Below are 22,280 nucleotides of genomic sequence, written 5' to 3' on the forward strand. Positions count from 1 at the left end.
TCTAACCTTGCGGGGCCAATTGCTTAACCCTGCGGGGCAATCACCTAACCTTACCTAAAATAACCTATTAAAAGCAATTTTAAAAATACAACGAATCGCCCCTTAAGGTGCGTTGCCACGAAAGGGACTATATTCTTTTTTGATACTTTAATATGTAGTAATTTGGCCGGTTATCCGGCCGGATATCCGGTGATTTGGCCGGATAACCGGATATCCGGCGTTTACCGGATACCGGATATCCGGCATTTGAAATCAGCCGGATATCCGGTATCCGGTATCCGGCCAAAAAAATATCCGGCCCAACCCTAGTTTTTATATCAAGCAAATGGTCATAATGCCATCAAGGTCGTGCAAGCTTCATATATACATGTATGTATATATATTTTTTTAGGGAGGGGAGGGGGGGTTTAGAGGTAAAAAATTACATTTTGATTTTAAAATGTTTCAAATTACTTGATTTGTAAAAACTAGAAGCCAAGGTTTTAAACCATGGCAAAAGTTAAAAAGGATATATTTAGAGAGGTTTCACAGAAAAAATTGTCACAGTTTTTTTGCATCAATAATCACTGGATGCTATTGATCTCTTGAAGAATGCTAACGCCTATTCTTCAGATACTTTGAAATTGTCTCAACCATGACACTTTGGTTGAGTGTGACTTCCGAATTAGCGGGAAGTTCTAGAGATCTTGTTTGACGTACACACAAACCCCCAATACCAGGAACCATCAAGTTTCAACAGCAGGTTTGATTATAGATTTATTGAGGCAAACTATTTCAAAGTCCTGAAATTACAAGATCAATTAATAAACAGAATAAAATATTATACGTTAACTTAAAACTTTGAGCACTAAAAAAAATCTTTTAAAATTTTGGTTAAAGAATCTTTGGGTACTTTGGCTTCAAAGGAAAATTACTTGGTTTAATAAATCATTGTTAAATGCAAAAATAAAGGCACATAAAAAATTACTAAAACATAATAATTTAATCATAATAAAGTTTCATGTTTAGCTGGCTAAAGCCTTTTAAACTAAATAAAATCGTCCTATACGCCATTCAATTTTAATAAAATAAACAAATTCTACCTGAAGTTCTTATGGTTTAAAGCCCCTGGTATACTAGGGTCGTTCACGCACTATGAGACCAATGATAGGCCCAACTTTATTCTCCGATATCTTCACTCACTCACATATTATTCAAAAGTAAAGAACGTGGACGCATCAAAACATAAACAACACCATGCCGCGTTTCTTTAGAAAAGGAAAGTCAAACAAAGACGACATTTGTGCTTAATTTGGGATAATGAATAAGGAATTAATTTCGATCTTGATAAACACAAAGCTTCCTCGAAAAGAGGTTAAGACAATATCTTAAGCACTGCTAAAGAGCCTATTGAGTTCCGCTTTTCAGGAAAGGCATTTATGTATCTTGTTAACCCTAAAGCCTTCCCTAAATATGCTCTAGTTTTTATATCAAGCAAATGGTCATAATGCCATCAAGGTCGTGCAAGCTTCATATATACATGTATGTATATATATTTTTTTAGGGAGGGGAGGGGGGGTTTAGAGGTAAAAAATTACATTTTGATTTTAAAATGTTTCAAATTACTTGATTTGTAAAAACTAGAAGCCAAGGTTTTAAACCATGGCAAAAGTTAAAAAGGATATATTTAGAGAGGTTTCAAAGATTTTTTTAAGGAATATGAAAAAATGTAAGTTATGCTGGAAATCACCCCTTTACCCCCCCCCCCTCCATTACATGTGTGATGACTTAGTTTCCTGTAGTAGCAGTAGCTCCAGGAAATATTGTATCTGGATCCACGTGTAGAAGTAATAGCTCCAGGAAATATTGTATTTGGATCTATGTGTAGCAGCAATATCTCTAGGAAATATTGTACCTGGATCCATGTGTAGCAGCAATAGCTTTAGGAAATATTTAACCTGGATCCATGTGTAGCAGCATTAGCCCCTGGAAATATTGTACCTGGATCCATGTGTAGCAGCAATAGCTTTAGGAAATATTTAACCTGAATCCATGTGTAGCAGCAATAGCTTTAGGAAATATTTAACCTGGATCCATGTGTAGCAGCAATAGCTTTAGGAAATATTTAACCTGGATCCATGTGTAGCAGCAATAGCTTTAGGAAATATTTAACCTGGATCCATGTGTAGCAGCAATAGCTTTAGGAAATATTTAACCTGGATCCATGTGTAGCAGCAATAGCTTCAGGAAATATTGCATCTGGATCCATGTGTAGTAGCAATAGCTAAAGAATATATTGTACCTGGATCCATGTGTAGCAGCAATAGATTTAAGAAATATTTAACCTGGAATTGGATCCATGTGTAGCAGCAATAGCTTTAGGAAATATTTAACCTGGATCCATGTGTAGCAGCAATAGCTTTAGGAAATATTTAACCTGGATCCATGTGTAGCAGCAATAGCTTTAGGAAATATTTAACCTGGATCCATGTGTAGCAGCAATAGCTTTAGGAAATATTTAACCTGGATCCATGTGTAGCAGCAATAGCTTTAGGAAATATTTAACCTGGATCCATGTGTAGCAGCAATAGCTTCAGGAAATATTGCATCTGGATCCATGTGTAGCAGCGATAGCTACAGGAAATATTGTACCTGGATCCATATGTAGCAGCAATAGCTTTAGGAAATATTTAACCTGGATCCATGTGTAGCAGCAATAGCTTCAGGAAATATTGCATCTGGATCCATGTGTAGCAGCGATAGCTACAGGAAATATTTACCTGGATCCATGTGTAGCAGCAATAGCTTTAGGAAATATTTAACCTGGATCCATGTGTAGCAGCAATAGCTTTAGGAAATATTTAACCTGGATCCATGTGTAGCAGCAATAGCTTTAGGAAATATTTAACCTGGATCCATGTGTAGCAGCAATAGTTCCAGGAAATAATGTACCTGGATCCATGTGTAGCAGCAATAGCTTTAGGAAATATTTAACCTGGATCCATGTGTAGCAGCAATAGCTCCAGGAAATCCTAATTTCTTACAGATTATCTCGGCTTCACTTTTGTCCCATTCATCGTCACATACTAATTAAAAAACAAAAAAATGATTAAATTTATAAATTTGAGAGTTAACAAGTAAGATTTGAATATGTTAGGAATCTGGGTGATCATTTTCGTGTATGATACAATCGATTATCAATAACCAGAACAAAACATTCGTTTATAGTTTAACAATGCTTTTAAAACCCCTTTAATATCTAGGGGTGGGAGGTTAGTGAAATCATCCCAGAAACTATAAGAAAATTTTCCAAAATGAAGAACTCTACCAATTCAGTGATTAGCGAAAAATCAATGGACAAACAAAAAAACTAATTTTATGTTTTACTATTGTCTTCATAGCTGATCTGGTCCCCCCTAGAAAAACACACAGGAAAGTTTACCTGAGCCCCAAATACCAAGATGATAAATTTCAAGATTTCCCTAAATATAAATGTTTGTTAATAATTAATTGTTTTTATCTATCTATCTGTCTGCCTGTCTGTCTTTCTGTGTGTCTACCTGTGTGTCTATCTGTCTGTCTGTCTGTCTGTCTGTCTGTCTATCTGTCTATCTATCTATCTATCTATCTATCTATCTATCTATCTATCTATCTATCTATCTATCTATCTATCTATCTATCTATCTATCTATCTATCTATCTATCTATCTATCTATCTATCTATCTATCTATCTATCTATCTATCTATCTATCTATCTATCTATCTATCTATCTATCTATCTATCTATCTATCTATCTATCTATCTATCTATCTATCTATCTATCTATCTATCTATCTATCTATCTATCTATCTATCTATCTATCTATCTATCTATCTATCTATCTATCTATCTATCTATCTATCTATCTATCTATCTATCTATCTATCTATCTATCTATCTATCTATCTATCTATCTATCTATCTATCTATCTATCTATCTATCTATCTATCTATCTATCTATCTATCTATCTATCTATCTATCTATCTATCTATCTATCTATCTATCTATCTATCTATCTATCTATCTATCTATCTATCTATCTATCTATCTATCTATCTATCTATCTATCTATCTATCTATCTATCTATCTATCTATCTATCTATCTATCTATCTATCTATCTATCTATCTATCTATCTATCTATCTATCTATCTATCTATCTATCTATCTATCTATCTATCTATCTATCTATCTATCTATCTATCTATCTATCTATCTATCTATCTATCTATCTATCTATCTATCTATCTATCTATCTATCTATCTATCTATCTATCTATCTATCTATCTATCTATCTATCTATCTATCTATCTATCTATCTATCTATCTATCTATCTATCTATCTATCTATCTATCTATCTATCTATCTATCTATCTATCTATCTATCTGTCTGTCTGTCTGTCTGTCTGTCTATCTATCTATCTATCTATATATCTATCTATCTATCTATCTATCTATCGATGTACCTATCTATCTATCTATCTGTGTACCTTACTGTGCTCCCTACCCCCCACAAGACGGATGGAGCCATCAGGAAGGGACGGTCTACAATCATCCTCCCCATAATCTGTCCGTCTGTCTATCTATCTATCTATCTTTGTACCTATCTATATATCTATCTATCTATCTGTGTACCTCACTATGCTCCCTACCCCCCACAAGACGTATGGAACCATCAGGAAGGGAGGGTCTACAATCATCCTCCCCACAATCAATGCTGTTGCTGATCTCATTCTCCTAAAACAAATTTTTTTGCATTTATCCAAACATTAGAGTAAAACACTAGAGGGAGAAAGGGTGAAATAACTGTATCTCCCCATCGCAGCCGCCTTGTGCAACCCTTCTATTGGGCCATTGAAAATCAACCAATAGTGTGGCTTATATTAACACAGCCAAGTAGCAGAAAATAATTTAGAAGCAGACGAAAGAGGTCTTTGAAAAAAGGAAGAGAGGTAGTTGTCTGTTTATACATCTATACCATATATCTGTTATCCAAACTTATTTCGTGGCCACCCGAATTTGATAAAACATTCCATCAATGAAAATCATTATTTTGACGTTGGCTATATAGCGACCAAATGGCTGATAGCATAGAATTTTGCTGCACCTTGGTACATTATTCTTTGTATTATACTAAAATATTAAAATACCAGTACAGACAATAATAGTTATTTATTGCTGAAAAATTATGTATTGCATCGTATTATATCCAGTTTTCTACGAATATAAAAATGTACAATCATAAGAGTAAAACCAGTTTTTTAAAGTCCGAGTGAGCCTTGATAGGAAGCAGAAAAAAAACTGGCTTTAATATCATAATTGTACATAGTTATATCCGCGGAAAGCTGTTTCTATACGATGCGATAAATAACTATTCCATTAATAAGACAGAAAGAAAGTAAATAAATAAAATGTGGTGGATTGAAAATGTGTTGTACGTGACTAGCCGACACAAAAGGTGAATAATCACTGCCGCGCAATGTGTGATGCCAGTATGGAAATAGTACATAAGTGGATGCGTCAATTTAGGTTGCTATCATGGAGTTCACTTATTGGTCAGTTCATTATTCCACAGGATAATATGAACCAATTTATCAATGGAAAATATTATTCATAGACAGTGAGTTGGATTAAATTCTTATAGGATATAGAAATGTTCACATGAAATATGGAACTTCTGAGCTGGATCTTTAAATGTATAGCCGCTGCCGTTGCCGCTCCAGAGGTACAGCCACTAACCTAATAGCGTTCTTTAAATCAAAGTGGCTACGCGTGGCCATGGCTTCAAATCCTAAATCACAAACACATTTTGAATTTTCAGTAAAAATATGAAAAGAAAATGACAATAATAATACGTAAAAACTTCTAACATTTAAAAATCCATGTTTTATTGGCAGCACTGGAAGTGGTGATGGCTACGGCTACGGCTACAGCTACGACCAAGGCCACGGCAACGGCTACTCTGATCCAGGTCTGGCTTTTTAGCCTAATGTAGGGAAAACTATAGCTTCGAATCCCATTAATATCTGCAGGATTAGGACCGGTTCTCAGCAATTCTGAAAAATCATGTATGGTATCGAATATCAGACAACTTTCCACGAATATTAAAATCATAAAATTGATAGCAGTTTTGTTAGCCTGGACTTCAGACAATTGGGGCTAAATCTAGTTTAGTCTTATGATTTTAAATTTTAATATCAGAAAGCTGACTTAAATACGATGCGAAGAATAACTATTCTTACACTGGAGATGCCATTTTGTTACAGGAATCTCCTTGAGAAATTTCTTTAACAACACCAAAGAAAATAATATTTACATGAGATTCTCAATATAATCTTCAAAAGAAATTTAATGATTCTGACGGGCTGACTATTTGGATAATGTGATATGAAAAATCTTTTGTGGAAGTGTTTGAACACTAAAATATCAGGATTCTAATATACCTATTACCTCACTGTAACAACAAATTTATTCTCAATAGTTAATTAAATAGAAAACTTTATATTGGATCAAAATAATATATATATATATATATATATATTATATATACAACAAATTGAGATAGACTGACTAATATGCCCTGTTATCTAAAATTTAAATATGCTTAATCCTAATATCTTTAAGATGCTTCATTTTGTAAGACCAAAATAGTGTAATGTTTCATACTGTTAACATAAGAGTAAAACACTCGACGGAGAAAGGGTTAAATAATTGTATCTCCTCATCACAACCACCTTATGCGATGACGGGTAAATAAAATCTGAAATATAAATGACGCAAGTGAGTACAAAATATATACGCATATTTTGGTCAATTTTGGTGTTTTTTTAAAACGCTAAATATAATGATAACTATTAAAACAATTTTTAAGTATAACTTTTATCTTATTAGGATAACAATTAAAAAAGAAAAATATTTTTACTATATGAAATTCGTGTTCAAACACCTAATTAAAAAAAAATAATGCAAGATATAGCTTTTATTTTAAGATAGACGAGGGGCAACGCCCCCAAGAATCCTTTAGGTATTATTAAAGTGGGAGGGGGATAAGTCAACCGCCTTTCTACTTTTTAATTTGAGTTTTAATAAAAAATATTATAAAAAAATTTTAGGTAGGGGATTTAAAATTGGCGCATTTGTATAAACACCAGTTAATGCACAAAAATAAGGGGGGGGGAACAAAACAAGTTTTAAAAAATCCGAGATTTCGAACTACTGTCATCCCTTATGCAACCCTTCTATAGGGTCATTGAAAATCAACCAATGGTGTCGCTTATATTAACACAGCCAAGTAACAGAAAATAACTTAGAAGCAGACGAAGGAGGTCTTTGAAAAAGAAAGGAAAGGTAGTTGTCTGTATATACATCTATACTAAAGATCTGTTTTGTTAACTAATACTGTGATAACAATGTAAATGACTTTCTGTAGAAACCGTCCTTAACCTAGATTTATAAAACAACCAACATTTATTTTCAGATATGTATTGCGTTGTTCAGAGTTGTCCACGGATATGAAAATGTGTATTTTTATATTTTTTCTTTATTGGTTAGTTTTCTGTACTATTCCTTTAATCTACACTGGATAGCCTGAAAATTTACAAATCAAAACATACTAATAAAGTGAAATAAAAGTGCTAGGCAAATCTAAGAGTTATATCTGGTAGTTCTGTTTAGAGATTTACAACTTACATTACATTTGTGAAGAAAGTCAGAGACAATGGGCTGTCTACAACACTAGTCCCCAAACTCCTATTATAACGTTTTCTTATTTTTTGGCTTAACAAGTTTGGGGACTTCAGGGAACTTTGATTGGTTGGATAATTAAGTTGAGTGTTCAAAGTTTCAACCACTAATCTTGATCTACAGAAAGGGTAATTTTGTGTATCATCATTGAGGATGCACATCAATTTCTTGGTCATTGTCTTATTCCATTAGATCCCTGGAAGAAAGTACAATGTGTTTGTATGAAAAAGGATAAGTTACTGACTAGTTGCAAATTTTGGGTTTAGAGATTTTTTTTGTTTCATTATCCTTTTTTCATGATATGAATAACCAAAAATAAATTTCTAACTTATAATAATAAGCTGTAAAATTGCAAAAAAAATTTAAATGCAAGTCAAATAAATCATTTCACAAAATTTTGAACCTTCATCATTTAGTCAGGGATCTAAAGGGATGAGACAATGGCCGATAAATTGATATACATGCCCAATGATGATACTCAAAATTACCCACCTTCTGTAGATTACAATTAGTGGTTGAAACGCTTAAACATTCAACTTATTGATCCAACTAATTAAAGTTCAATGTTGTTGAGCCAACTAATAAGAAAACGTTACTATAAAACTTTGGTGACCAGTGTAATAAACAGCCCAATATCCCCTCATCACAAAAAAACATGTCTTTTTCTAACCTAATATATGGACCTCCTTGATGGATAAAAATTTGGTATGCAAATCACAACCCGCGAGTTTACTTTTCTTTCACTCACTCATTCACATGGCAGGGATATTGTTATGGAAGAAATTATTTTCAATATTATTTTCTATTAAACTTATTGACAGATAAATCTGCTTTGTACAAAGACAGAGGAAAAACTGTTACCGGTTTTGAATCATGCATTCTGAAAAATCATGTATTGTATGTTATTATTATTATTATCGTATTACGGATAATAACATGAAATATCATAACAAAACTGGAATTATTCTTATACATTGCTATCCGCGGAAAGATGTCTATAATACGATACGATAAATAACTATGAACTGGGAAATATTGTTTAACAATTACAAATAACTTTAGATAGGCCATTCAGGCAATTTAAACGTTAATCATCGAACCATTTCCGTTATATTGACCTACTAAAATATCTTTTACTAGCGGATACGCCCCTAGAGGCCTCTAGTGGCAATTAAATGTTATTTTTTATTTTAAATATCTAATTTGAGAAATAATTAGTCTGTGTTATCAGCTGTTAAATTCATGTCTCTACGCAGCGCGACTACGCTAGCGACACTATGCGGCGAAAATATTTAATTTTTTTTTCAATTTTATTGTGATTATTCTTGGGAGGGTGGTGGTACCCTCCCCCAAAATAGATATAAACCTTACCAGGACCTATGAGAAGCTACCCTGTTAAGGAGAACCCGATCGGTTTACCGGTTAGCGAGATCTTTCGGTACAGACACACAGACAAACATCCTGTTATTTTAGTATCTTTTATACTATACCAATAGGATAGAAATAGGACAATGGCCGATAGATTATCTCTCCCCCAAATTAGGAAAAATACTATAATAGTTATTTCTCGCATCGTATTATAAACAGCTTTCCGCGTAGAATAGTTATTATCACATCGTATTATAAACAGCTTTTAGCGTTTTTTTAAAGTGAAAATTATAAGATTTAAACTGATATCAATTTTATTATTTTTATTTGTATATTCGTGGAAACAATTTTCTCGCATCATTCGAATCCGGTGGATAGGAACCGGTTCTCATCCATACGAAAAAACTATGTCTAGCATCGTATTATATCCAGCTTTCTACGAATATAGAAATGTACAATCATAAGATTAAAACCAGTTTTTTTAGCCGGTGCCTTCGGCACCACGGGGCTAAAAAAACTAGTTTTAATATCATATTTGTACTTTCTATATCCGCGGAAAGCCGTTTATAAAACGATGCGAGAAATAACTATTCTCGAATACGATGCTATGCATGATTTTTAATATGGCAGAGAACAGGTTCTAATCCAGATATTAATGGTTTCGAAGCCACACTGGAAAACTATATACATATTTTTAGAATTCATCTACTAATTTAATGAATAATGCACATAAAAGTTAATAAGTTAAAACATTCATGAAAAATCACAAAAAATTGTGTTGCATGTATGTATGTATGTACATTTTCCGTTTTAATTTAACCCTTAACAAGCAAGGGTAGGTTAAAAATAGGTGGAGTTGTTTAAAAATAAAAATGGGCGTTACATAAAATGCCTGTTCGGCACTTACACAACCCCGCCCCTTAGTTTTAAATAAATTAAAAATTAGAGGTAATGGGGTTCCTATACAACGCAGTACCCAATATAACCTAACCTAACTTGACCTAAAATAATAAATCAACAAAATACCCCCAGGCCCGTGATGATTTATTTTAAAGGTAAAGAAGTGGGTGGGGGGGGGGGGGGAGGGGAGTGGTATAGGCGTGTTGTTTGTTGCACAGCTTTACTAAAACTACAGATCTAAGTATAGATGTGTATACAGACAACTACCTTCATTTTTCAAAGACCTCTTTCGTCTGCTTCTAAATAATTTTCTGCTACTTGGCTGTGTTAATATAAGCGATACCATCGGTTGATTTTCAATGCCCCAATAGGAAGGGTGCACAATACGGTTGCAATGGGGAGATATAGTTATTTAACCCCTTCTCCCTCTATTGTTTTACTCTAATACTAAAAAAAACATACTTGTAGAGCAACTTCGCTACCAAAAATATGTGAATAAAATATTCTCTTTTTCAATTTAGAAATGCTTTGTGCAAACTTTCCGACAAATTAAAACTAGTTGGGACAAAAAAAGTTTTCAAATATGTAAACATAAAATAAACTTTATTATATTTAAAAGTACGTTTTCATTTATGTAATGTCAAGATTATAGAACCACTAGAGTTGGCTCGATATAACTATCTTGCTATTGGCTAGTTTTCTATAAGTACATATCTATTTATCTATTTCTCAATAAATCAATTTTCCTCCCCCGCCATTACTTTCTAAAAGAAAGAAGTAAATATTTAATAATTTAATTGATTTTTAAAAGATTTTTTTCAATTCTATTTTTTTCACATTACCATCACCAAAGTGTTAAACTGTTTTTAACCTATTTTTGAATGGATGGTCAAAAATATACTAGGGCACCTATAGAATCAGACTGCAGAGCCAAAATTTGAATTAAGTCCCCCATAAACTTTTTTTGGGGGATTTAAAGATTAATTCTTAATGTTGCTCTGGTCATTTTGACTAGAGCAAAAGGTCTTTTTTACTTGGGGTAATATTGTGGCTTTTAGAACAATTTATATAATTCACTTTATATTGACACAATAAAAAAAACATTACTCTGTTCAATGGAAATATTTTTTTTTCTAAAACAATTAATTTCATTGAAAAATATAACATATACAATAAAACTTATATTTCTGAAGTCTGAACCAATAAGAAGTCTTCTTTCATTTCAATTCTTTACATTTAAAAAAAAGAGTGTTTTCACAAAGTGACTTATTTCCAATGTTAAATAATTTTTATTTAATTAAAATGAAAAGAATGAAAACCATACACATAAAAGATACATACTTTTTAAAAATATTAAAAAAAATAAGTTTGAATAATCTTATATTATATCATATTTGTATATGTAACAAAAATAAATTTGTTATATTGCATAAACGTTTGTTGTCATCTTACATTATTTAACCCTTTACAGCCTATTTTATATGTTTTAAATAAGTGATAGAAAACAAACATGATAATGTTAATTCATTGATATGTTGTAAAGAATCAACTTTTTAATGAATTAATTTAGATGAAATCAAAAGGCCTAATTTTACTCTATACCAGAATACAATAATAATGAATCAAAACACTCTAAAAGCTATGAATTTTAACCAAATTAAAAAAGACCTTTTGCTCTGATCAAAAAGGACCACAGCAACAGTAAAAATTAATTTTTAAATCCCCCCAAAAAAGTTTATTGGGGACTTAATTCAAATTTAGGCTCTGCAGTTTGATTCTACTGGTGTCATAGTATATTTTTGATATATGTTATAAAAATAGGTTAAAATCAGTTTAATATGATTAAAATTTTAGTTTAAATATTTGAACAGTGTTGCCACAATCAAATTCTTTTTAAAAAAAGTTTTCTTCCATTTACCATATTATGAATGTATATTTTTTGGTTATCAAATTAAGATTAAATACTTTAATGTAATTCAAACATCAACATGAAGTGAAAAACTTAATTCATTCCATAAACAAATAAAATAAAGGCCTTTTCGCTTTGGTCAATGAGAGTTTAATGAGGATTATTAGAGCACTTTGAGTATTAAATCCTCTGCTATTGAAAGACTCGAGCTCATTTATAGACGTTTATTTCCTATATAGATCTGTCATGGATCATGATGCAATATAGCATGCTGTTTTATAAAAAATCAGTCAAAAATATTTCATAAGGTAAAAAATTGAAAAAGTTGTCACTCATATAGGTATAGAATAAGAGCATATCTTAAGATAGAGAGATTTCCCCCCCATCTCGAAAAAAAGTCTTGGTTGGCATCGCATGATTCGGATAACCCTAGATTGTATCTAGACCCCTATAAAATAGGGACATGGGTTGCTAGCATATATGGGTTGCTGTATATAGGGTAAATTTATTCAAACAAAAAAAAATAAATCTAAAATTGATATAGAGGACCCAAATGATAAGAGACTATCCCCCCTAGTGAAAGGCGTTTTTTTGACATATAGCATGGGGGGGGGGGGGGTCAATAGATACATATGCATAGTAGTGTGGCCCAAATGAAGGTCTAAATCGCTTTTCAATGCACTGAAAGTTAAAATAGGTTATGCATTGTTTGTAGATTTTAGCCCTATAATTGATTTTAAAAGAAAATCTATCGCTACCTTGTAAATGAATTTTTTTTCACCTTTTCTTCCCCAAATTAAGAAAGTCTTACACAAGGTATAAATCAAAACATCAAATTTTCTGTCTGTTTGTTTACAAACATTGAAATTAAATATTAAAATCACCAGGAATAAACATATGAAGAAAGAAAGTATAAAAATATATTTATGAACAATTACAATAATTTGGGAAAGCTAATTCATAATGCAAAATCATTGAAGAAAAATAATTAAAGATATGCCTTACTCTTTATTCCTGGTTTAATAATAAACAATCAAATTAATTTTTGCAATATTAATTTTTTATTAGTATCCTTTTTTTAAAAGTTGAATATAAAAAGAAGTATAATACATATTTTTTTATCTTCATTTATTTTTTTATTTACATAAACTGTCTCTTTATTGGCGAAAATTTCTGTTGAGACATGAAATTTATTAAAAACACTTTTTCCTTTTTTATGTCTTTAAAACGTAGATTTTTTAGAGTTTTTCATTATTTCTCTTCTAATAAGACTAATACCTACTGTTTTAGTTCAATTTCTTACACAAATTATCAGTTTAAATAAAAAAATGTTTTGAGACGTTTTTCGGAATTATTAGGAAGGAATGGCTGTTCTGTCTACTTTTTATAATTGCCTCATATTTGAACTCTTGTTATATTATTTTAGGTTGCCAGTTCTTTAATTATTTCTTAGTTAAAATCATGAAAATATGAAGTTTTTGATAAAAAGCTAAAGATTGAAATGTCGAGGTCAGTTTTCACTAATAGGTCTACTTTTGAGTTGGTAACAACTTCAAGGTATCAGCAAATTGATATGGTAAAGATTTAAAAATTCGTGTTTTTTTGGCCCAGTCTAGTGTATAGTTAGTAACTGATTTATTTTGACCATAAAAATTTAAGTGTTCTATGACTTTTAGAAATATAGAGAATATGACAGTATCTAAATAGAACTAAAATAAATACAGAAAGTGAGGAACTATGAAACGCTATGTCAATTGAAAAGATACAGATTATTTATGTGATGGAAGTAATATTTCAAATTTTAATGTTGTAGTTTTTGACTTATATGCAATGTTTATGGATGCATTTTAAACAAGTGCGTGCACCGGATTTTTACAGAAGGAATATTTTTAAGCCCCTCCTAAATCCAGAATAATGAGATTTTTTATGAAGATGCAATAATATGTGAAGTGTTTAGAAAATAACAAGGATGCCAACATCCATCAGTAAAAAGACACAAAAAATCATGAATTGACGAACAAAGCAAAGTGAAATACGAATGATATTTTAAATGATAGAAAATCAAATTTCCCCATAGCGCAGCAGATGGAAAGACAGACAACGTGAATTATAGAGTAGCTTCGCTACTGTAAATAATGAACTTTGTGTCCGAGCTAACTGAAGATTTTAACCCTGAACAGTCGGGCCCTTTGCCGCACCTTAATCGGTCGGAGGGGGGGGGGGGGGGGCCTTCAACGCAAGTCCCCTGTATGATAATGAATTTCCGACCTTAAGTAAGTCAAAGTCAATTTTCGCTTCCTTCACCCTTTTATTTAACAACCTTTGTTTTTAGGTCCTTTAAGTCAAAAATTGCGGCCACAGTAGCCTTTTAAAGATCAGGACCTGCAGGATCATACCTGGAACCTGAAATTGACTTGAACACCTGTATTTAATATGAGGATGTACTACTAGAGGATATTTTAGTATTTTGGTAAGATAAAATGCTTTGTTTAAGTCAAAAAAAATGTTTTTGCTCTTTATTTGGATGACTAGGCACAGTTTGCTGGCAAACTGTGCTCGCCAGGATGGAGATATTCAAAAAATTCCAACTCTCAGTTATGTGTCATATCCATACTTAATAAGTCACGCAGTTTAGGCTCTTTATCTGTCACACACAGAAAATGCTATAGAAAAAACCGTTGAACGCCCCATCCCCCCCCCCCCGACCGTTAAGGGTTAGAGATCGTTTCATATGTGGTGTGTAAAGCTATTTTAGGTGATGTGCAGGGGTGTTAAACTTTACTTAAACCCAGGGTTCGGAAGCCGCGCATAAGCCTCAGTTTTAAACCTGCTTGTGAGCAGAATTTTTTTTTTTGAAAGAAGGATTGTCTACTAAAGATACAGTTTTATACATCCAGCTAAATTTTATAGTGATAAAATGACGATTTCACTGAGGCTTACACGCGGCTTACGCGCGGCTTCCGATCCCTGCTTAAACCCCCTCCTGCACAACCCTGATTCTAAGAATGCATAACAAATAAAAACATAAACTTTATAACCATTCATCTTATAGCTTTCCTGTCAAACAAATTGAACTTTTATTGACATACATTTTTAATAGATTAGGTCGACATTATTTAAGAGATTATACCTGATTTACCTTAAATCTATGAATAACATTAAATATAACTAGATTGAAAAATAGTGATTATTTCGCCTTAAAGCATACAAGCTATCAAAATCCGTTGCTGCATTCGCAGAATGACTTACAGATTTTGATAAACAAAATTACAACTTAAACATATTTTGGTTAAAAAGTTTGGACAATAGAGTCTGAACCGAACAATTCAAGATGTTGTAAAAGTGTATCCAATGTTTTGAAGCCAACGAATGAGCGACTATCTTTATAAAACATTAGGCACCAGCATGATGAATAATTCTAATGTCCACTCACCTCTTCGTCATTTGAATAATCTTCAATTTCTACTCCATCTCCACGAACCACCTGCCCATTCATTAACGGTGAAATTGTCTATTTACATTTTTTTCAAACAGCGGCCCTTGAATCTCTTCTTATTTAAAAATAGACTTTAAAACCCATCAATTTACGCCCCTCAAAAAAGCTTGGATGTTCTGCATTTCAGTGTTTTTACCTAGGTGAGGTTATATTGAGTAAAGGGTAGCACCGTAGGCTCAGGACACCGAACAAATAGGCCCAAAGGGTTATGCCTCCCGCAGAGTTTAGACATAAAGAAAATATTACCTCCCTTAATCTTTAATTTAATTGAAAAAATATAGGGGGAATGGTTTCTGTGCATACTAGGCACTTTGAGGGAAAGCACCGAGTGTATGCTTAAGAGTAAATCTGTTAAATGTTCAAAATTGATTGAAAATCATTTAGAATAAATTGTTTGCCCTACTAAAATATTTTGTAAAAATTTATCCTGTGCAAACAAAAGTTTTATTGGTGATATTTAGCAGCTTTTGTTTACTCTCAAACACTTTAGGTTTTATATCTTATAATAGTTACTAGCGGCTGCGCCCCTAGCATTTTAGTCTATCTAATTATTATATTTAAGTTTAGTTTTAGACTATTTGCCTATTTTTTCTTACTCCTTCGAATACAGAGGTCCTAAATGCTAGGAGCACAGCCGCTAGTTTTTAATATAGTACAACCCAAACAAGATTTATTTAAAGTTTCCAAAGTTTTAAAGCTTATGAATGAGAAAACGTATCTAGAAATCTTTGGGAACTTTAATTTACAGTGTAATATATCCCCCACCCTACCTTATTTGTGCGTCTTAAAAAACATATGAGTGGTAGAAAATCAGATCAAATTTAAATAAAGAGTAAATTGTAAGTTTTCAACAGAGAAGATTTTCTATAATTATAATCTGTCCTCATGTACATAACGAATAGCTCCTATCGATAATTTAGGCATGTTAAAGGGTGAGCAAAAAAATGCGTACCTTTTTAAAATTGAAATTGCACGGCTTGTGTTAATAGTAGAAAAATGTTATGCATATCGTTAGAACCGCTAATAAAAAACGATTCTTGTGCTACGCATAGTTTAGGAGCTACGTGTTAAAATGTCCCAACTGACTTAAAACTTGGCTTGCGAGTAAATTTTGGGACATTTTACCATCTGGCTCCTAAACTATGCGTAGCACAGGAACCGTTCTTATATTTCCAAAAAATAGAGTTCATAGCGGTTCTAACGGTATGCGTAACATTTTCCTACTATTAACACAAGCTGCGCAATTTGAAATTTAAAAATGTAGGCATCTCTTTTTGCAAAATATCTTCTCTAATTTTTAGAAATATTTTAAAATTTACTCGCAAGTCAAGTTTGACATCAGTTAGGACATTTTAACACGTAGCTCCCTAACTATACGTAGCAGAGGAATCGTTCTTATATTTCCAAAAAATAGAGTTCAAAGCGGTTCTAACGATATGCATAACATTTTTCTACCATTAACACAAGCCGTGCAATTTGAATTTTAAAAAGGTACGCATTTTTTTTGCTCACCCTTTAGAATTAACCAGTCTATTTAAAAACTTGGCAATGTGATTCCTATAACAGTTAGGCACGATTTAGAAAGCGTAGGAACTATATCATTGGTACCAGAAAGTCCATATGTCCCATTTGAAACATGTTAATTTCTAAATTTTGGATCATGGTAAGAAAACGAATTAGCGATAATTCGAATTCTTGATCTAAAATTTGATGTACTATAATTCGCTTCAATATGTGTTGCCATTCTTGTTCTTTTATGTGTTTACAATGTATTTGTGTATAACTGTGCATGTATATCAATTTTGAATGTCTGTTTTTGCTTAAATATATTTCAACTTTACAACTATCTTTTTATATTTCTTCATAATAAAATTCAGGGTTACAGGGATAGGTGAATAAAAAATAAAATAAGTTAACCCACTTAAATGTCATTTCGGTACAAATTCTGTCTTTTAAAAGATTTTTTAATTGATTTAAATGTTTTGGAGGGGGGAATTTCGAGAATATCAATATCTTATTAAAAGCTAATAATTACATAAGGGCTAATGCTTTTGTATTTCCGCCTGTCCTTAAGTCTGTAATAAAATGAGGCATGTTAAAATCATATTAAAATCATTTAGAACGTGGTTAATCTGAAATCAAATAAGAATAAACTATTTTTACTTATATTTGTTGATTCATTTAATTATTTGATAAAAATTTAGTATTAACTAGTGGCTACGCCCCTAGAGACCTCTAGTAGCACTTCAAATGTTTTCTTTTTAAAATAATACATAACATTTCTATGTTGCGTTTAAGTCTCTACGCTAAAAAAATCGATTGTACCCTCCCCCAAAATAGCCTTCCCGGGACCTATAAGAAGCTACCCTGTTAAGGAGAACCCGATCGGTTCAGCGGTTAGCGAGATCCTTCGGTACAGACAAACAGACACACAGAACAACACACATCCTGTTACTTTGTTATAAGGATAAACTTCTAAAAGATTACAATCCATTCATTTAAAATATTTTTTTTTCGATTTCAGTTCAATTAAGTCTAAACTTATTTTATGTCTGTCTAGAAAAAATGTAGTTTTTTTTATAGATCTTCCTTTTTCCATGAAAGTTTTATTATCCTTTATCCTTGGCATAGATTTAGCCTTAGTATTTACAATGATCTATTGCTATAAAAAGAAAGAAAGAGAATAATAAGTTTTATAAATTTTGCATGAATGGATGGAGGGAGGGGATATTGGACTGTAAATTACACTTGTACCCAATTATATCATCTTTACCTAGTTTATTTTATTAAATCTTATTTGGTTGGTTTATTAAATAAAAGTGTCTAAACTTTTCAACCAGTAATTCAAAATTACAATTATTTTGTTAATCACCATTGGGTTAAGAATAAATAAATAAGTAATAAAGATATGATATTTAAAATGTAAATGTTTTAAAAATATCTGCTCTTAGTTCAATCATTTAATTAAAAGTGTTTTAAGTGAAATATTGAATTTTAACTAAATTTTTGTAGACAATTTTGCCTGGTTTCTTGAGTTGTCCGTTGGAGGTCTAGTTGTCCTGGAGAGTCCAGCAGGTGTCTGTACCTGTTCCTGGCCGCCAACACGATTATTCACTTGGTCCAGGTACAGTTCAAAGTTCACGTGTGGAGGCCTGAAAGTAAAAGGGATAATTGCAAAAGGGCATTTACCAAGTTGAGGTATTTGGAGTAGGAACCGTAAAATATTTAATAGAATACCTAAAATGTCTAATTTGTGATTGTAATTTGTTAGGGTTACCATTCAGAAAATGAATACAGACATATATCACAAGAATACTGTTTTCCATTTCCTAGTATATTTCATAGCTAAGTTAATAGCAAACAATATGGCTCCATAAAAACCTTTGCCTTTCTCTTTTGCAGGAAATATTACACCTTTGAAAGATACATATATCACAAAATTATAATATTCAATTCTTCATAAATTTTAAATTCCTTCAACTATCTGCTTTATAAATTCATTTGCATATGATATCATAGAATAGGAAAAAATACTAGGATCAGTATTTTAAGTTTAATGGTTTAGACATCAATTTTTTTAGATATAATATAAATTAATTACAATCATATTCTCCCCATTGCATTAGAGTTTTAAACTGCCGGAGAAATTCTACACCAAAAAGTAAAATACATTCAAATTTTAAAAATGTCTTTAAAATTACATGTTATAAAATGAGCAATTATTTTGAATAAATTTTCAAACTTGCTGGCAACTATAAAATTTATTTTGGTAAATTATTTCTTGTTTGAACATTGTGTAGGTAGATAGATCAGCTTTAAATAATATAAATTCCTCGCATACCGACATGGAAAAAAGAATTGGAAAAAAATTTTAAACCCCTGAGAAACCATAAGAAAATTCTTGTTATTATAATCTTAGTTTAAATATGATACGTCACATCTTTGTAGTTTCTTATTAGTGCAGATATTCTAAATTATAGTCTTTTCAAACGTTTAAACGTTGTTCTTAATGCTGCTATGTAAGATGGTCGATAACATTAGAAAGAGCAGGAAAATGCCTAAATAGATGTAGTCCCATTTAGATTTAGGACTTCCAGACAAAGACCTTGGATTTAAAGGTTATGTTGCCAGCAATAGTTTACAATATAAGCCTGCAATATGTTATTATCTACTGCCTAAATAGGTACCATAGAACGAAAATTACATTTTACATTTATGTTTTCACTACGCTACTTTTTAGACATGATTGTCATTGTTTTGTTTAATAGTAATACCTTAAACCCTGACTGCCGCAATATATGAAAGAAAATTCAGAGCAATTTTTTCCTTATAACTAAAACATTTTATCCAATATTGGAAGAAAAGACGTAGGAATTTAAATATCATGCGATTTTTACATTACAATAATGAAAATATATATTTTTTATGTAACTGTAAGAGAAAATGTTCTATTCATAGAAAAATCTATTTAATTCATAAATTAGAAAAAAACAAATATTAATAAAAATATCATTTTGTATCTATGTTTTAACAAATCAAAAAAGATAATTTTAATTATCTTTTAGTAGTTGTAGTTGTTGTGATTGTTGTAGTTGATGTTGTTGTAGTGGTGGTTGTGGTAGTTGTTGTTGGAGGAGCAACTAATATTCTTACCTTGTTGTAGTAGTTGTTGTTGTAGTCTTAGTTGTGGTATTTGTTGTTGCGAGGAGCATCTAATATTCTTACCTTGTAGTATTAGTTGTAGTTATAGTGGTTGTTGTGGTAGTTGTTGTTGGATGAGCGACTAATATTCTTACCTTGGTGTAGTAGTTGTGGTTGTTTTAGTAGTTGTTGTTGTAGTGGTGGTTGTGGTAGTTGTTGTTAGGGTAGCAACTAATATTCTTACCTTTTTGTAGTAGTTGTGGTTGTAGTGGTTATTGTAGTAGTTGTTGTTTAAGGAGCAACTAATATTCTTACCTTGTAGTAGTAGTTGTAGTTGTTGTGGTTGTTGTAGTAGTTGTTGTTGTAGTGGTGGTTGTGATAGTTGTTGTTGGAGGAGCAACTAATATTGCCTACAAGCCACAAATATAATACATTTATTCAACAAAAATAGTCTGTTTCAAAGTCATCAAAGGCTTTTTAGATATACATATTACATAAGTCAAACAAGTAAATATATGTTAATCAAGGCCTATAATGTGTACATTTCTCAATTTAATTAATGATTTGTGCCTTGCTGTTCTTGTAAAACTATTTTTAAAAGGATTAAAAGTTGTGTTGCATAAAGTTTTACCACACTGTTTCTCTTATACAAGAATAGGCAATTCTATAATCATGAATATTCACTTGCTGTATTACTTTTGTCTGTCCATCTGTTTGACAGTCATCCTTGTTTATTAATGATTATAATTCCTTTTGGCTTATTATTACTGATTTACAAACATACTGACATCCAATAAAGTAAATTATAGAGAAGCTATGCTACAAAAAAGTTTGAATGTATTTTGTGGTGTTTGCCTGTGGGTATCCACCAACCTTGGTGAAGGGTATCCGACCATATAACCTGAACATACACAAATCAAGGTAAAGGTAAAAACATGAAAATTTTTAGAAGGGCATAAAAGTTTCATGTGTGACGTCATAAAAAGACGTCTAAATCCATCTCTTTTAAAAAGTTTCTTTTCCTCTTCTTCAGTCATCCCTTCATTTTAGACGTATTTTTCTGACGTCATACATGACACTTTACAGCGATTTTATCTTTTTGTTGTTGTATTAAAGGCATTTATCTGATCCCGACGACCTATTTAAAAGAATAACTTTTCTATAATTAGAGTATCCCCATAGTTCTGTCCTTCAGTATGAAACGTTTAGCTCTAATCATTTATTTAAGCATGTTAGAATTTGCATGATGATTTCTTCACTTATGAATGCAAGTACGTTCTTAAACAGCATCCTGTATTTAAGCAACTTTTTATCACATTTACATTCAATTTGTTTAGACCTAAAAATAAATATTCTGCTTATTAAGTTCTGACACTCTACAAGTGGTTTTGTTCATCTGTCATACCGTCTTGTTTTAAAGCTTAGCTTTTAAGGCTGTTGTCATCCTCTTTTTCTAGTAAAGAGAAGGTGTTATGAAACTTATAACGACGAAGACCAAACTGCATAACTTTTGTGTCACTAATAATTCCTGTGGCGTCATATAATGAGAAAGATGAGAGGATAAGTGGAAAAGAAAATCCCTAAAAAAGAGATGGAGAATTTGACGTCAAAAGTGGTGCAAAAGTTATGCAGTTTGGTCTTCTTCCTTAAAACGTTAGTACGTCTGTTCATCAAGAAATTTACTAATACTTTGATTTCTGTAAGAAGTAAAAGTTTTATTCATTATACATATTCATACATAAACTGCATTTAACCATAAGTAGTGCTGCTCTCAAATCTAGATATAATTTTAATTAACAAAGTCAAAAGGTTTTTGTTCAAAAATAGTAGTTAATCACACAAGGGTATCTTATTTTAATGCCTCAGATAGGTATTTTAGAATACTTCTTTCAGAAAATAGTAATTATAGGGCTCGGCAGCCGAGAATAAGCGTACAATTTAAACCCATTTATGATGCTTTAGAAAATAGTTTGAAAATAAAAATTGCCATATTTGGGTCAGATATAGACTTCCAGCTGATTTTTAATGTTGTAAAAGGTTGATTCCCCTTAGGCTCAAATGCGGGTGAATCGGGGCTGGAGAGCCCTGTAAATTTTAATGAGATTTATAAATCTAAATAAGAGATTAACTTCCTTTTTATTTACGGATTACCAAAATGATAAAATTTACTTATTTGCTATTACTGCTAATTGTTATTT

General features: G+C 31.7%; 1 protein-coding gene across 3 annotated transcripts in view; it reads right to left on the reverse strand.

The window, feature by feature from the left end:
- Positions 1-22,280, reverse strand: part of LOC145330181 (lysyl oxidase homolog 2-like) — a 58,736-nt gene that overhangs the window by 30,669 nt on the left and 5,787 nt on the right. For 2 of the 3 annotated variants that reach the window (XM_080174780.1, XM_080174777.1), the window contains 7 exons: positions 20,938-20,983; positions 20,398-20,492; positions 18,463-18,593; positions 15,379-15,434; positions 4,661-4,762; positions 3,422-3,461; positions 2,975-3,065 (listed from right to left, as the gene is read on the reverse strand). In XM_080174780.1, coding sequence (XP_080030906.1) covers positions 2,975-3,065; positions 3,422-3,461; positions 4,661-4,762; positions 15,379-15,434; positions 18,463-18,593; positions 20,398-20,492; positions 20,938-20,983 — 561 coding nt within the window. The remainder of the gene's footprint in view (positions 1-2,974; positions 3,066-3,421; positions 3,462-4,660; positions 4,763-15,378; positions 15,435-18,462; positions 18,594-20,397; positions 20,493-20,937; positions 20,984-22,280) is intronic. The other variant, XM_080174779.1, reaches the window with a different exon arrangement.

The sequence above is a fragment of the Acartia tonsa genome, chromosome 10 (genome assembly GCF_053477335.1).
Source record: "Acartia tonsa isolate MP-2025a chromosome 10, ASM5347733v1, whole genome shotgun sequence".
In the NCBI taxonomy this organism is placed as follows: domain Eukaryota; kingdom Metazoa; phylum Arthropoda; class Copepoda; order Calanoida; family Acartiidae; genus Acartia; species Acartia tonsa.